The 15,591-nt window shown below is 60.0% G+C and overlaps 2 protein-coding genes across 16 annotated transcripts in view; one reads left to right on the top strand and one right to left on the bottom strand.

The window, feature by feature from the left end:
* The window catches only part of LOC116813629 (maestro heat-like repeat family member 5), a 71,738-nt gene extending 60,107 nt beyond the window's left edge, over positions 1-11,631 (top strand). For 6 of the 9 annotated variants that reach the window (XM_058444152.1, XM_058444153.1, XM_058444155.1 and 3 more), the window contains 9 exons: positions 3,716-3,859; positions 4,238-4,352; positions 5,136-5,279; positions 8,627-8,803; positions 9,415-9,570; positions 10,209-10,331; positions 10,533-10,635; positions 10,833-10,907; positions 11,366-11,631. In XM_058444152.1, coding sequence (XP_058300135.1) covers positions 3,716-3,859; positions 4,238-4,352; positions 5,136-5,279; positions 8,627-8,803; positions 9,415-9,570; positions 10,209-10,331; positions 10,533-10,635; positions 10,833-10,907; positions 11,366-11,466 — 1,138 coding nt within the window. In that variant the 3' untranslated portion in view covers positions 11,467-11,631. Of the gene's footprint in view, positions 1-3,715; positions 3,860-4,237; positions 4,353-5,135; positions 5,280-8,626; positions 8,804-9,414; positions 9,571-10,208; positions 10,332-10,532; positions 10,636-10,832; positions 10,908-11,313 lie in introns of all 9 variants that reach the window. The other 3 variants (XM_058444149.1, XM_058444151.1, XM_058444150.1) reach the window with 3 other exon arrangements.
* Positions 11,632-13,776: 2,145 nt separating this feature from the next.
* The window catches only part of PTP4A3 (protein tyrosine phosphatase 4A3), a 45,325-nt gene continuing 43,510 nt past the window's right edge, over positions 13,777-15,591 (bottom strand). For 6 of the 7 annotated variants that reach the window (XM_032760562.2, XM_058444157.1, XM_058444159.1 and 3 more), the window contains one exon: positions 13,777-14,375. In XM_032760562.2, coding sequence (XP_032616453.1) covers positions 14,258-14,375 — 118 coding nt within the window. In that variant the 3' untranslated portion in view covers positions 13,777-14,257. The remainder of the gene's footprint in view (positions 14,376-15,591) is intronic. The other variant, XM_058444158.1, reaches the window with a different exon arrangement.

Genomic DNA, 15,591 nt, shown 5'->3' with positions numbered 1-15,591 from the left:
GTCTGTCTGTCTCACTGGGGGCTCCCCATACAACAGGAATGTCTGTCTGTCTCACTGGAGGCTCCCCATGCGGCTGAGACATCTGTCTCTCGCGGGTTCCCCCACCAGCAAGGACGTCTATCTCTCTCGGGCTCTTCATACAGCTGGGACGTCTGTCTGTCTCTCTTGGGCTCCCCATACAGCTGGGACGTCTGTCTGTCTCTCTCGGGATCCTCATACAGCTGGGACGTCTGTCTCACTGGGGGCTCCTCATACAGTTGAGACATCTGTCTGTCTCTTGCGGGTTCCCCCAACAGCAAGGACGTCTGTCTCTCGGGCTCCCCATACAGCTGGGACCTCTGTCTGTCTCTCTCGGGCTCCCCATATAGCAGGGACGTCTGCCTCACGCGGGGCCATGGGTGGTTTCTGCTCAGGCCGCTCCGCTGGCCCCTTCCTGGGCAGGTTCTCCTGGAGGTCTGGAGGTGGCCCCGGCAGCCCTTGCAGCCCCAAGAGGAAAAACTCTCACCACAGGCACAGTCCTGGGCTCTGAATGGCCTAGCTTGGCTCACATACCCAATCCTGAACCAATCACCTTGGCCACAGGGGCCTGTGTGGCTCTGATTGGCCAGGCCTGGCTCCCACGCCCTCCAGGGAGCGGGATGGGCCCAGGCCTCTTCCACCACTCCGAAGGGGCCCAGGGTCTGGTTGCCAAACCAGCAGCCACGCCACCCAGCGCCACCACGGAGCCAGGGAGGAAGGGAGGCCTGAGAGCAGAGTGTCACCCAGGTGTATCCCGGTGGCTCAGGGTCTGAGGTCCCTGCCAGGCTGCTGTGGCACTGTCAAGGTGGGGACAGGGGCCCAGAAGGACGTCTGGATGAACAGTGCTGAGTAGCCACTGTCTCTGCATGCCCAAAACAGCAGGGGTGGCACAGGACACCATGGGGCAGCAGGCGAGTCTTGAGGCCTGATGAGGCCAGCCCTGAGCCTCTGAAGTTCTCATGTCCTGCTTAGATGGGCAGGCCTCTGGGACCAGGAAGCAGCGAGTGGGGTTGAGCAGGGCACCCTTCCCCGGGCAGGACTGCAGCAGGTGCTGCCAGGCCTGCCAGAGGGGCCTCCCTCTCCCCTGCTCCTCCACTAACAAAGCCTTTTCCTTAGAGACATTTCCTGCCTCGGTCAGTTCTCAGCTGGGTCCTCCTCCAGCCAGTCCCCACCCTGCCCCACAAAGGAATTCTCATTGTTCTCACATGTCATCCATGTGGGCCAACTCTATTTAATTCGAATGGGCTACATCGTTTCTCTTTATTTCGAAGGCACTCATCATTCTCACCGTCATCTCATCTTCATCTTTCCCTCTGTCCCCCGGGGATTTGGGGCCAAAGGCTTGTGATCAAAAGAAGAGGAAGGTTGGCTACTGTCCAAAAAAAATCAGAAAATGAGTGTTGGCGAGGATGTGGAGAAATCAGAAGCCTTGTGCACTGTTGGTGGGAATGTAAAACAGTGCAGCTGCTTTGGAATAGAGTATGGAAGTTCCTCCAAAAAATTAAATATAGAATTACCATATGGCCCAGGAATTCCACTAATGGGTGTACACCCAAAAGAAAGGAAAGCAGGCACCTGGGACAGATATTTGTACACCCTGCTCACAGCAGTGTTACTCACGATAACCAAAAGGTAGAAGCGACACAAGTGTTCATCAATGGGTGAATTAGAATAAGCAGTGTGGTCCATCCATACAATGGAATACTACTCAGCCTTGAAAAGGAAGGAAATTCTGATGCTACGACATGGATGAACCTTGAGCACATTCTGCTGAGTCAAATACTGTGTGAGTCCACTTACTTAAGGTCCATGAGTATCCAAATCTACAGAAAGTAGAATGCTGGGTGCCAGGGGCTGGATGGAGGGAGAATGGGGAGTTCATGTTTAATGGGGACAGAGTTTCAGTGTGGGAAGATGAGAATGTTCTGGAGACGGATGGTGGTGATGGTTGCATAATATTATGAATGTGCTCAATGCCACTGACCTGAACACTTAAAATGGTAAATTTTATGAGATGTGCATTTTACCACAATTAAAAATAAAAATAAAACCAGAAGAGGAGGAGGTAGTGGGAGAAGGAAGAGGGTCTCATGGACCCTCAGGCTGGGGAGGAGCATGGAGAGCAGAGGGGCTTTGCCTCCTCTTTCTCAGGTGCCTTTGCCCTCTCCGGGGCCAGAGTGGGGAAAGTAGAGTTGGTCGAGTATAGGGCAGGCATCACTGGGATGCCAAGTGTCCAAAGAGGCTGAAGGCAGGCAGCGATGTTGGGACCAACAGGAACAGAGGATGGTTCCTTGAGTCCACGGCGAGGCAGAGACTCAAGGGGCTCCACCTTCATCGGTCCTGGGGCTATGTATGGATTTCAGGAGACATATGTCCTGAGCATTGCCGGGAGTCCTGGGCTGGAGGTGGTTTTGGGTTCTATGGACCTGCAGGGGAGTTGGGCATGGATTCCCAAGAATGCTGCATCAGCCCATCTTTCTGGAAACCCTGCTGGGACAAGGCAATCTTGAAGAACAAGCCAACACAGTGCCCAAGACGTCACAGGACCAGACACTTCCGGAGTCCTCCCAGAGCAAACAAAATGCCACTCCCCCACCAAGTCCCGTTCTTCTGAAAACGATTGTTGCATTGTGGCTGAGACCAGTGACCTGGAAAACGCTGCCTCTTTTTATGACACAGCTCGGGGCAAGAGGACAAGCCAGCTGGCATTTGGATTGGCACTGTCAGAACTTTCACGGATGGCATTTCATCATTTGACACTCGGTTTTGCAAATCTGCTCAGAAACATGCCTGGTCCAAGCTGACAGCCTCATCCGGGCATGCTCACACATCCAGGGTGATGCCCTCACACTGACGGAGCACAGGGGCCGGGGCGGGGGTGTGTGGCTGGAACAGTGAGACAGGCCAGCAAGCCAGGGCCATCTCATGTTTCATGGGCCTGCATTCTGGGGCTTTCTACCTGTGCCCCAGGGACTGTGTTCAGTGACAGTGACATCATGTGACAGTGACATCACTGGCAGGTTTGGAGCCAGGGCCCAGCTTGACCTCACCTCTGTGCCCCTGGCCAGGCTGTGTGACAGGACTGCTCCCTCCTCTGCTGAAGGACAGTGACAGTAGAGGGCCACCTCAGGCTGGGCAGGTGAGGCACCGTCCATGGTACCTGGCAACTACCAAGCACACAGTGACACCACAAGCCGTGCACTCACAAGCGAGGGCCAGTGCCGCAGGTTTCTCCATGTCCTCTGAGGGCAAGAGTCTCCGGAGTGGAGAATGGACACTTCTCTGGGCTCCGCTACGCCACACGCCCTGACTCTCCCACGCCCTTGCTCACGGCCACCCTCCATACTCTTTGCCCATATTTAAACGCTGCCATCCTCGAGCTGAAGGGCAGGTGCCCTTCAGCAGGGCGCCCTTCCCTAGAAGGGCACCCCCTGGTCTCCTGCCCAAGCAAGGCCCGGGGTCTGACTGGGCACATGCCGCCTCCCCATGCTCAGCTCAGCTCCGCCAATCCTAGGTCCCAGCATTTCCACGTAAAACAGCGCAGGAGAGAGCAGCCCCAGGGGGCCTCAGTGACGCCAGGCATAGAAACCAGAACGTGCCTTTCTATCTGGGTCAGCTGGGCACCCTTCCCAGGGCAGGGGGTGGCCCAGGGGGGCCACTTGTGGCCTGAGGCAAGCCCTGAGCCCCCTCTGTTCAGCTGCAGCACGTCACTGGAGGCACTGAAGAGACTGCTGTCCACCACGGGGCACTGGCATGACTTTGCCCACCTGGAGCTGCAGGGATCCTGGGAGCTCTTCGCCACCATCCACACCTACCCAAAGGGCGTGGGCCTCCTTGCCAGGTACGGTGGGGCCAGGGCAGATCGAGGCAGACTGCTTCAGGCCACGCCCATCCAGGGGGCTGGGTATCTGGACTGCAGTGACAGGACACAGCCCCCTGCCCCTGGTCACAGGCACACACTCAGAGCCTGTTGATGCAGTGTCTTCCCCCAGCCCTCACCCTGGCCTGTGACCTCCTAGGGAACAAGGGCTGTGCCTGCTTCTCTGTCTCCCGCATGTCCGACCCAAGCCTGGCACGCAGCGGGCAGCCAGTGGGTGCAAAGGGAGTGGGAACGTGCCCTCCACGTCGGGACACTCTGGGACACCGGCCCCGATGAGATGGGTGGGGGCAGGAGGGTGGGTTCTGGGCAGTGACCGCCAGCCCAGGCCCGCCCCTGCAGGGCCATGGTGCACAACCACTGCAGGCAGATCACAGTGGTGCTGCGTCAGCTGCTGCCCAGCCTACAGAGCCCAGAGGAGCGTGACAGGAAGGTGGCCATCCTCATCCTCACCGAGGTAGGGATGCAGGCCGGCAGGGAGCACCTCAGATGCCTAAGCCTCGTCCTCCAGCCTCCTTGACACCCCGGCAGAACCCATGCCAGAGCTCGCCCTGACCAGGGAGGCTGCCCAGACAGACCCCCTCGTACCCCTGCCTTCCCACTCCCAGCCCTTGGAGGGGGGCTGCAGCCTCTGGGGACCTGTCTCCCCACTCGGCCCTCTCTGGCACAATCCCTGCAGAGTTGAAGGGGCACTGGCTGCAGACTCAGGCAGGTCCAGGCTCCAACTTCAGCCCTGTCCTGCCTGTGGGACTCAGGGTGAAGTCAAAGGGGAATGGGTAGAAGCAGATGCCGCTGGGTGTGGCACACTTTGCAGCTGCGAGCTCAGGCAGGGGTGGGACTGGGGCGAGGAGGGTGCTGCTTCCGTAACTGACACTAGTAGGGGAACCCAAGTGAATGCCTCATGCCAGCTCCCACCCACCAGCTGCCTAGGCCGCCTTCCACGGGAGCTCTACCCCCAGGTGCCCCACAAGCCCGGCTCTTGATAAAAGTGAGGCCTTGCCTCGCTGTGTGACCTTAGGCAAGGCCTTTCCCTTTCTGGGGCTCAGTTTCCCCAGCTGTACATTGAGGGGTTAAACCAGGGAGGTTTCAAATACTTGTTCACCAAGATACCCAGAGGGCGCTGGTCAACCTCCCTCCCTGAAACTCCCACTGGACTCCGGTCCTAGAGCCCCACCCCTCAACACAGATGCAGGCGCCTCAAAAAACAGTGACCTACCTGCCCTCCTGGGGACCACCCCAGTTCCTCTACAGCCCTGCCCTGCTGGAGGTGCTTCCCAAACAAGCTGCCTTGACCGTGCTGGCACAAGGCCTCCACGACCCCAGCCCCGAGGTCCGCGTGTTGAGTCTGCAGGGCCTAAGCAACATCCTCTTCCACCCAGATAAGGTAAGGGCTGTCGGGCACTGTGGCTGGCTCACACCTGACCCCACAGAACAGCCGGTGCACCGGGTGTAGGCAAGGGCCACCGGGTTGGAATCCCGGCTCTGTCATTTCGGGTGGTGTGGCTTGGGACACCTGACTCCACCTCTCTGGGCCAGTTTCCTCATCTGTAGAATGGGGCAGGTTGTGGGAGGGGTCAAAGTGTCTATTCCCCGGGGACAGAGTCTCCACACCTGAAAGAGAGCAGGGCCTTGTTGCAGACCTCCAGGTGGTCACCATGAAGCCCACCAGTTGGCATCCCAGGGCTCACCCAGAGAGGACAATGCCCTCGAGAATCATATGAATGGGTCTCCCCAACCCATTGCTGACTTCTCCAGTCCCAACCAATTCTACCTCATCACCATAATAACCCATACCCCATCATGGACAGCTGTGGGAGGGAAGGCCTGCGATGCCACCTTTGGGGGATCTGGCCTTACCCCGGCTACAGCCCCCCACTTAACTGACATCACCCTTGCTGTGGGGGCCCAGGGCACCACGCTGTGGTTAAGAGTCCAGGCCCTGGACCTATCCCCGCTACAGCACCTTCTAACTGGCAGGCTTTGTCGGCTCTCCAGGCCTCAGTGACCACATCTGTAAAATGAGAGCAGTAATAGTGCCTGCCTCTTGTGATAGGCAGGTCATGAGTGCCATGCAGAGACCAGTCCCTGGCACGTGGTCAGCCCTAGGGGCACTGGCTGGCAGCAGCAGCAAACTTCCTGCCTGGCTGACTCTGCACCATGAAAATGCTGAGTTAGAGGCAGAAATGTTCTCACCTGATCAGGAAGTGTGGAGCCTTAGCCTCCCCTCATCCACCCCAGGGCGCATTAAGACCCCAGAGGGAAGGCGACATGCCCAGCCCCCATTTCTGTTGCTGTTGGAGGAGGCTGTTATGAACACAAATATTTTCAGGGCTTGTGGGAGAAAAGTGTCATCATGGGAAGGCAGCAGAAGGGGCCGTTTCCAGAGATCCCAGTCATTTGCCTAGCAGACTAGTTCACTATGATTCTGTTCCAATCACAGGCCTCCACATGGTTAAGACTGACCTCCATTAGGGTCACAGTTGGCAAAGCCCTTTGCATTGTGCATGATGCATAGTAGGTGCTTAATGGAAGATGGAGACTAGATAGCACTTCCTCATTGATCTGTTCATCCCTCCATCCTTCATCCATCCACCCACCCACCCATTCAACCAGCTATTCACCTACCCATCCACTCATCTCTCCATCCATGCCTCCATCCATCCACCCACCCATTCATCTTCCCATCTGTCTATCCATTGATCCCTCCATCCATGCGTCCACCCACCCATCCACCTACCCATTCATTCCTCCACCCATCCATCCATTCATCCAACCATCCACTCACCCATTCATCCAGCTATTCACCTATCCATCCATTCATCTCTCCATCCATACCTCCATCCATCCACCCACCCATTCATCTTCCCATCTGTCTATCCATTGATCCTTCCCTCCATCCATCCACCCGCCCATCCACCTACCCATTCATTCCTCCACCCATCCATCCATCCATCCAACCATCCACTCACCCATTCATCCAGCTATTCACCTACCCATCCATCTCTCCATCCATGCCTCCATCCATCCAACAACCCATCCAACTATTTACCTACATATCTATCCACTCACCCATTTATCCCTCCACCCATGCCTCCATCCATCCACTCACCCATTCATTCCTCCATTCAACCCTCCATCCATCCAACCAACGACCCACCCATTCATCTCTCTATCCATGCCTCCATCCATCTACCCACTCATTCATTCCTCCATTCATCCATCCATCGATCTCCCCATCCACCCACATATCCCTCCACCCACCCACATGTTCCTTGGGTCCTTCATCTGTGACTCATTGTTGCATTATTTATTTTGTTCATTCTTTATATGTCTATTCATTCACCCAATCAGTTATTCATATGTTTGCTCCCTCATTCATTCATTCATTCATTCATTCAGTGTTCAGTTATCTGTGCACCAAATGTTCTCTCAGGCAGGGAGATGATCAGTAGGAAGTTTCCACGTGCCTCCTCTGTACCCTGCACTGAATACAGGGAATACATAAAGGCAAAGAAGGACCCTGCTAGATCAGGAGGACCAGGTCCAGAGAAGAGGGAATGGTTCCCCGCCTGGCATCAGGTGGGATGTGGGCGAGCAGCCACAGCAGGCCAGAGGAGACAGGCCACGAGAGCACTGCCAGCCAGGGAGGCCTGTGGCCTGGGGATGGGCAGGCTGAACCAGGTGTGGCTGGGGCAGGCCACCCCACTCTACTCTAACTGAGCGGAAATACGCCATGCTAGGCATTTTTATTTTCTTTTCTCACCATTTCCATTACAATTTCATTCTGTTGTCCTGTTCTGACCTGGCCAGAATCTTGGTCTTCAAACACTGGCTGTAAACATAGATGCTCAGAAAGTGTGACTGTTGAACGACTCACTTGCTGAAAATGAATTTAATATTTTCAAAGCAAACAGCTTAGAAAGCCAACAAAGTTGCTTTAAACTTGTTTACAAGTTGTAAAAATCACCCTGGTTTGCACACAAGTCACTGCTAAGGGGCCCAATGGCAGGCAACATCCATGGGTGGGCACACTACTGCTTCCTGACCATTCATCCCGGTAACTCAGGAACTCACTGCAAACACACAATCAAGTGGAGAAGACAGAACTGGCTGAAAATTAATTAAAAAAAAAAAAGACAAGTCGAATGTGTTGGCTCACGCCTATAATCCCAGCACTTTGGGAGGCCAAGGCGGGTGGATTGCTCAACCCCAGGAGTTGGAGACCAGCCTAGGCAACATAGTGAGACCCCATCTCTACCAAAAAAAAAAAAAATAGCCAGGTGTGGTGGCACGCACCTGTAGTCCCAGCTACTCAGGAGGCTATGTTGGGAGGATTGCTTGAGCCTGGGACGTCAAGGCTGCAGTAAGCTATGATCACACCACTGTACTCCACTCCAGCCTGGGTGACAGAGTGAGACCCTGTCTCAAAAAAGAAAAGAGGCCGCCCTGTCCAGGCCACACAGCTCCTGGTGGGCAAAGCCCAGGTAGAGGCACAGCTCCCCATGGCAGGCAGGGCCAGGCCGGGACCCACAGCTCCCCATGGCGGGCAGGGCCAGGCCGGGACCCACAGCTCCCCATGGCGGGCAGGGCCAGGCCGGGACCCACAGCTCTGAATCACCACCCCCTCAACCCTGGTGCAGATGGGGTGAGGGGGGCAAGTGGGAGGGTGAGGCGGGGCATGGGGCCAGCGGGTCCTGGTGCTCTCCGCCCACCATCCGCCACCGTCCCCAGGGAAGCCTGCTCCGGGGACAGCTGCGGCCCTTCCTCGACGGCTTCTTCCAGAGCAGCGAGCAGGTGATCCTGTGCATCATGGGCACCGTGTCAGACACGCTGCACCGCCTGGGCGCGCAGGGCGCAGGGAGCCAGAGCCTCAGTGTTGCCATCAGCGCACGCTCCTTCTTTAATGACGTGAGCACTGGGGAAGGGCGGGGCTACCTCCTGCTCACGCCCTCCAGGACCCTCCTCCCAACCCAGCTCCCTTCCTCTGCCAAAGGGGGGACCCCAAGCTGCAGACAGGGAGGCCCAGGCCCTGGGGAGCTGCCCGCTTGTGGCCCTCGGTTGAGGTGGGCGCTGAGCAGGTGGGCTGGGTGGGCCCCTGGCGCTCACCCCTTCTCCACAGGGCTGAACTAGTTCTCACATTCAGTCTCCAAGTGCAGTGGTCTCCGGCCCCACAACAGCCTACCCAGATTAACTTTCTGACATGTCAGCAAGGTCAGCGTGGCTGTTTTTCCTTCACTGGGGAATCTGGGGGATAGGCGCCCCTCAAATGCATTCATGAGGCCTGGGCTGCCAGGATGCAGTTGTGGGTAGAAGGGAGATGTGATTCTTACATCCTCAGGGACACCAGAGAGCCGGGTGTGAGTGGGGAGCCCAGCCCTTCCCCGGAAGCCAAGAGCCTGGGTGAAGGAATCCTGCAGAAGGAACTGAGCTGCACCCCTACAAGGTGTGGGGTCCCAACTTGGACCAAAGCTGGGACCCTTAGACAGGTCTGGCCGTGCCTCTGAGCCTCTGCCTTGCAGGAGCGGAACAGGATTCGGGCGGCAGCCATGGGACTGTTTGGGGACCTGGTGGCGGCCACGGCAGACAGGGAGCTGAGCGGCCTGCGAACCCAGGTGCACCAGAGCATGGTGCCCCTGCTCCTGCACCTGAAGGACCAATGCCCAGCTGTCGCCACGGTCAGTGCCCACCCCAGGAAAGGCCTTCACCTTGGCCGGGGCTGGGGCCCACAGGAGGCCAGGGTACGGGGCAGACGCTGCCTGAGAGGTGGGGGAGCTCCCACGGGGCAGCAAGTGGCGGGCAGAGGGTCTGGCCACCTGCACTGGTTTCTCTGACCACAGTTGGCCTGCCCACTCCCCCACTGCGCACACACATGCGAGTGAGGCTTGCCGTCGATGCGGCAGGACCTGGTCTTTTCTGCTCACTGCTGTGCCCCCAGTGCCTGTCATGGGGCGGGGGGTCCAGCAGCTCACAGAGCTTGTGTGAATATGGACTGTGCCCTGCCTGCTGTGCCAGCACACGCCCTGTGCACAGCCCGCGAAGTCAGAACTTGGCCTCGTGGGTCTCCCTGCCATGGGGAAAAGGACACATGACAACCGCGGAAGAGCAGGGCCAGGGCCGCGGGCAGGCCAGCCTGGGCTCCAGGGGGCCAGGTGCTGTTGCCAGGGTCGGGGAGGCTTGCCGAGGGACACAAGCAGGACAGAACCAGGGAACACCCGCACAGCAGGCTGCCTCCAGTGCCCATGGAGGCCTGTGGTCTCTAGGGTAAAGGGCCCAGACATGAGCGGTGGGTGACCCTCCACGCCTGTCCCTGCAGCAGGCCAAGTTCGCCTTCTACCGCTGTGCTGTGCTGCTCCGATGGCGGCTACTGCACACCCTCTTCTGCACGCTGGCCTGGGAGAGGGGCCTCAGCGCCCGCCACTTCCTCTGGACCTGCCTGGTGAGAGGCCTGGGATCGGTGGGGAGGAACAGGGCCAGGGAGTGGGCGGGACCAGGCTTGCGGCTCCCCCATTCACTCCCGTCTCACACACAGCTGCTATGGCAGCTCCAGGGGCTGGGCAAGGCAAGCTGGGGCTGGAGGACCCTGGTATCCCCAGGGCCCCCCAACCCGTCCTAGCCAGGCGTGATCTCCTCCGGCCAGATGACCCGCAGCCAGGAGGAATTCAGCATCCACTTGTCACAGGCCCTCAGCCACCTGCACAGCCACTCCCGCCACATCAAGACCTGGGCAGCGCTCTTCATAGGTGGGAAGGCGAGGCCAGGCTTGGAGACCCCCAGGCCTGCCCCCACCCAAGCACCCTTGACCCTCCCTGACCCACTGCCCACAAGAGAGGAAAAGGGGTGGATGAGGAGGGGCTTGGGGTGAAGAGGGGCAGGGGTGGGCTGGAGCCCCCCAGGAGACAGGGAGCCCCAAGCCGCCAGCTGCCCGTCTGTTACACAGGCCACACCACCTGCTACCACCCCCAGGCCGTGTTCCAGATGCTGAATGCTGTGGACACCAACCTGCTGTTCTGCAGTAAGCGGCCCTCCCTCCAGAGCTCCCGCAACCCACACCCTCCCACCCCTGCCCAAGCACTCTTAAGACCCACTGCACAGACAGCAAGACCTAAGGCCCCACAGGGGATCCCCCCTGCCCCCCATACCCAGCATCAGCATCAGGACAAAGACACGGGCCTCCTGAGCAGTGCCCAGCCCCCATCCCACCCTCATGTCTGGAGGCTGAGGTTGGCCCTTCCCCTCCCCAGGCCCCCATCAGGGCACTTGGGGCCTGAGGCTCACACTCACTCCACAGCTGCCTCATGGCACCAACAGAACAAGGGGCCGGGGAATGGGGGTGGTGGGTGAGTGGTGGAGGGAAGCATCCCAGGCCTGGAGTCACAGGAGGTGGGGTCTGAGCTGGCCCCACCCACCACCCACCCTAGCCCGCCCCACCTGGGCTGGAGTGACCTCTGACCTGCTCTTCCTCTTCTGGAGCTTTTGAACGTCTCAAAAGTGACCCTGAGCCCAGCATCCGGGAATTCGCCACCGGCCAGCTCTCCTTCCTCCAGAAGGTGTCGGCCAGACCCAAGCAGTGACCTCCAACCATCCTCCCCCACCGCCTTCCCCTCCCGTGTCCACCTGGTCAGCCCTGCCCCATCCGCCCCCCCACAGAGCTTGGTTGCATAACGTTTTTCCATTTGAAAGAAAGATCTAGATTCAACAAAGAAGTGTTATGCGTGTCAGCTCCCTGCCCACCACAGGCCCCTCTGCTGTGACCAAGCCAAGCCCCAGGAGACACTGGCAGGACTTGGGGACAAACTCAGGGTCAGGCCCAGGGGACAGAGACAAACTGTGAAGTCTGTGAAGCGCCCTGCAGGTAGAGGCCCGTCCACTCCTGGAGACAGGGTCACCTTGATTGGGGCCTGAGCCCAAGCCACAGCCTGCCAGGATCCCAGGGTCCTGGGGGTTGGGCGGCCACTCGACTCGAAGGCAGCCTCCGCCCAGGGTGGCCGCTCAACCTTCAGTTGTCTCCAGCTTGGTGCGCCACAGTGGCTGGGGGCTGACGATGGGACGCGGTACCCCTCAGTCGGGACCCCCAGCCTCGGGCCCCCAGGGTCTCCCTCCACCCCCACCAACATCCTTCTCAGTCCATTCACCGCTAGCAGCAGAACCAGCCAGGCCCACCCTGGACACGCTGTGGCCTGAGGCGGGAGTCTGGGCTCTCTGAGCCTCAGCTGTTCCATCTGTAAAATGGGCAGTAAGACCTTTCTCCTGAGCCCCTTGGAGGGATGAGTCCAGAGGCAGGTACCCTGGACTCCCAGAGAGCCACCAGGGGACCTGCCCAACCTTCGGCCTCTGCCTGGGTTTCCACCTGGCCTGGGGTCCACACAGCTCCTGGAGAGCCCCTCCCTGCAGAGCTCTGCCTGGGGTCTCATCCCATGCTGCATCTGTCTCGGGATCCTGCCAGGCCAGCCACCATCCCACCAATGGGATGATCCAGACTGCACCCCCTTTCCCCTCCTGGCCAGAGCTGACCCCCACTCCACACTCAGCTCAGGCGGTTCTTCCACCTGGAGCATCTCCCCCACCTCCCAACCTGGTACTCTGCACTGTGCCCCCCCAGGCCCCGCCTCCATGCCCCCATTTCCTCTGCCCCCCGAGGTGGAGCACACCAAGGCCCTGCCTCCATGCCCCCCATTCCCCCGTCCTCCCCGCAAGGTGGAGCACCCCAAGGCCCTGCCTCCATGCACCCTGTCCCTCAGTCCCAAGGTGCAGCACCCCAAGGCCCCACCTCCATGCCCCGTCCCCCTGCCGCCCCCCAAGGTGGAGCACCCCTAGCTGTAACTGGGAGGCTTACCAGCCTGTCTTCCTTGCAACCCTGCTAGACTGTGAGCCTCTTGGGGCAGGGACATGGCTACACAGGGCCAGCAGAGGTGACCCCAAAACTTGGCTGGTGGATTGAAAAAATACAGCAAACTTCACCCAACATGCATTAGATTTGAGTTCCAAATGTCTGAGGAAAGGAGAGAGCAACCATCCGGGACAGCTGTTGCCCTTTCTCCATGCAGGAGCTGGGGGAGCGAGGTCTGTGGCCCCCTTAGCCATCTGTTGGTCTTGGAGGCAGGGCTGCCTGAGAAGGGGCTTTTGGGGTTTCCACATCTCCCCATCTTGTCCACTGACCTCCTCCAGCACCTGCCCCAGTCGCTCCTTGCTGGAACCTCCTGGGGCCCCAGGACAGAGACCACTCCCAGACTCTCCACACCCTGGGGCCAGCCCTAGGCCCACCTTCCTCCCAGCTGGGGCCATGCCCTCCACGCACCCCGGCCTAGGGTGGGGCCAGCCCCCAACACAGACACTGCACCCAGGAAGACATGAGCATCCGGTCCACACCCTCCGGCGGGCCCTGGTCCAGGCCTCTCACATCCAGCCCCAGGTGCCCGGGCGGTACCCTCCCTCCCTGGGGTGATGGACGGTGCCTTCCTCCACCCAAGCCACCACCTGCCCCCTTCTCTGTGCCTCGGAGCCTGAAACATGGACACCTGGTTTGGGCAGCCCAGGGACCAACCCGCCGGACACAGGCCCTGAGGAGCTGCCAAATGAATCCCAGCCCATCCTGCAGAGGACAGTGCTGGTGACCTGCCTCGCCTTCTAATGTCACAGTCCCAAGAACCATCAACACGGCCACCCTGGCCAAAGCTGGGCTCCCGCCTGGGTATCAGGACAGGACACGGCAGGCCGGCCCCGGGGTCGGGGTGCAGGGACCCAGAGCGGCCACCAGAGGGCAGCGCAGGAGCACGCGGGAGCCCCATCCTGGACGGCAGCCCAGCATCCAGACAGCGGCCTCTGGGTCCCCCAGGCCACCGGCCCGCCCCGCCTGACGCTGCAGCCCACTCCACACACACAGCCACGGCTCCTGTTTTATTGCCTTCGAGTGTCCGGAGCACCTGACTGCCCCGGGGTCTAATAATTTAAGGTGCCGAGAACAGGTCAGGGCAAGGGGTTGCAGAAGAGGGGCTGGGGGCCCAGTGGTTACAAAATATACCCCCGCCCCGCAACAAACAGGCTAGAGGAGACCGACCCGGCTGGTGTGGGAGGGGCGGGTAGGGGGTCCAGGGAAGAGGGCGCCCAACCCACCTCGGAGAGACAGAGCCACGGCCAGTGCCGCCACAGGGGGCGGCAGAGACAGGAGAAAGGGCCCAGAGGTCACACGGGGCCCAGGGGGCTCCTCGGACACAAGTGCACGGAGGTGTCAGGGAGGAAAAGGCGATGTGGGGCCAGCCAAGGCCTGGAGCCCCGCTGGGCCGCACAGAGCAGGGCTGGGCAGGGCCACCAGGTCCAGCCAAGGTCCTGAGCTACGTGACGACCAGGCCCAGCCAAGGTCCTGAGCTACATGACGCAGCACCGGGTCTTGTGCGTGTGTGGGTCTTTGAACCGCAGCCTCTGTTTGGGCCGGTATTTCTCCAGGTAGGTGAGCTGCTTGCTGTTGATGGCTCCGCGGCGCTTCCTGGGAAGAGGGGGACAGGAACAGGGATCATCCAAAGCCCTGGCTCGGTCACCTCACCTGCCCCAGGGAGCTGGAAGCTGAGAGTGCAGTGGGCTGGAGTATGGCCTTGCGACTGGCGAAGCCCCTCCCATCCCAGGGCCTTGGCTCGGCTGCTCCCAGAGTCACAGTCACCCTTTCCTGGCCCCCTGCAGCTCACCCCTGCTTGCCTTCCAAACTCACCAAAGCGCCACCTCCTCCAGGCTGACTCTGGGCTCCCTACGGCCCCCAGGCTTCCCCAGCTGGGTAGGGCCTACCCCAAGGCCATGAGCAGGCAACAAGGGTGGTGCCTGGGCACCTCCACCATCCAGGAGGCGGGGGGGGGGGGGGGCTGTGAGTAAGGGAGGGGCTGAGCCCAGAATTCCGGCCCAGCTGCGCGACCTTCCCTTACAGCAGGGACCTGGGCTGCATGCTCACCCTGTCCCCGCCACCTGCTCCTTACAGCGGGTACCTGGGCTATGTGCTCACCCTGACCCCGTCACCTGCTCCTTACAGCGGGGACCTGGGCTATGTGCTCACCCTGACCCCGTCACCTGGTCCTTACAGCGGGGACCTGGGCTGTGCGCTCACCCTGACCCCATCACCTGGTCCTTACAGTGGGGACCTGGACTGTACGCTCACCCTGCCCCTGCCACCTGGTCCTTACAGCGGGGACCTGGGCTGTGCGCTCACCCTGCCCCTGCCACCTGGTCCTTGACCACATGTACCTGGCTGGGGTGGACAGGAAGACTTCCTGGAGAGGATGCTGCAGCCACACCTGAGAGGCCCTGAGGTGACAGGCATTGGGGGCCGGGGGCTGCCCACCCAGTGCCTCCGGAGGCTCATCCATCCCCACCTGCCATGACCTCACGCATAGCCACAGGCTGGCCCTGGCCAAGGAAGTGGGAGCAGCAGTAGCGCAAGGAGTCTCTGCCCAGCAAAGCTGCAGGTGCCCCGTGTGGCTCCACCATGCTTGCTTCCTCTGCCCAGCAACCGGCACGCTGAGGAAGGCACAGCCTTCAGCCAGGCCTCCGCGTAGGGCCCCCACCAACAGACACGAAATGGGCAAGAAACGCCTGTGCTGTTCTGAGTCGTTGGGGTTCGGGCCTGGCTGTTTCTGCAGCATGGCCCAACCTGTCCTGACCAGTGCAGCCTCAGGTGCAGGGAGCCACACAGCAAAAGCCACAAGAGAGAGACAAGC

Source organism: Hylobates moloch, unplaced genomic scaffold (genome assembly GCF_009828535.3).
Source record: "Hylobates moloch isolate HMO894 unplaced genomic scaffold, HMol_V3 SCAFFOLD_9, whole genome shotgun sequence".
Classification (NCBI taxonomy): Eukaryota; Metazoa; Chordata; class Mammalia; order Primates; family Hylobatidae; genus Hylobates; species Hylobates moloch.
Note: the sequence above shows the minus strand (reverse complement) of the source record. Positions and strands in the feature narration are given on the sequence as shown.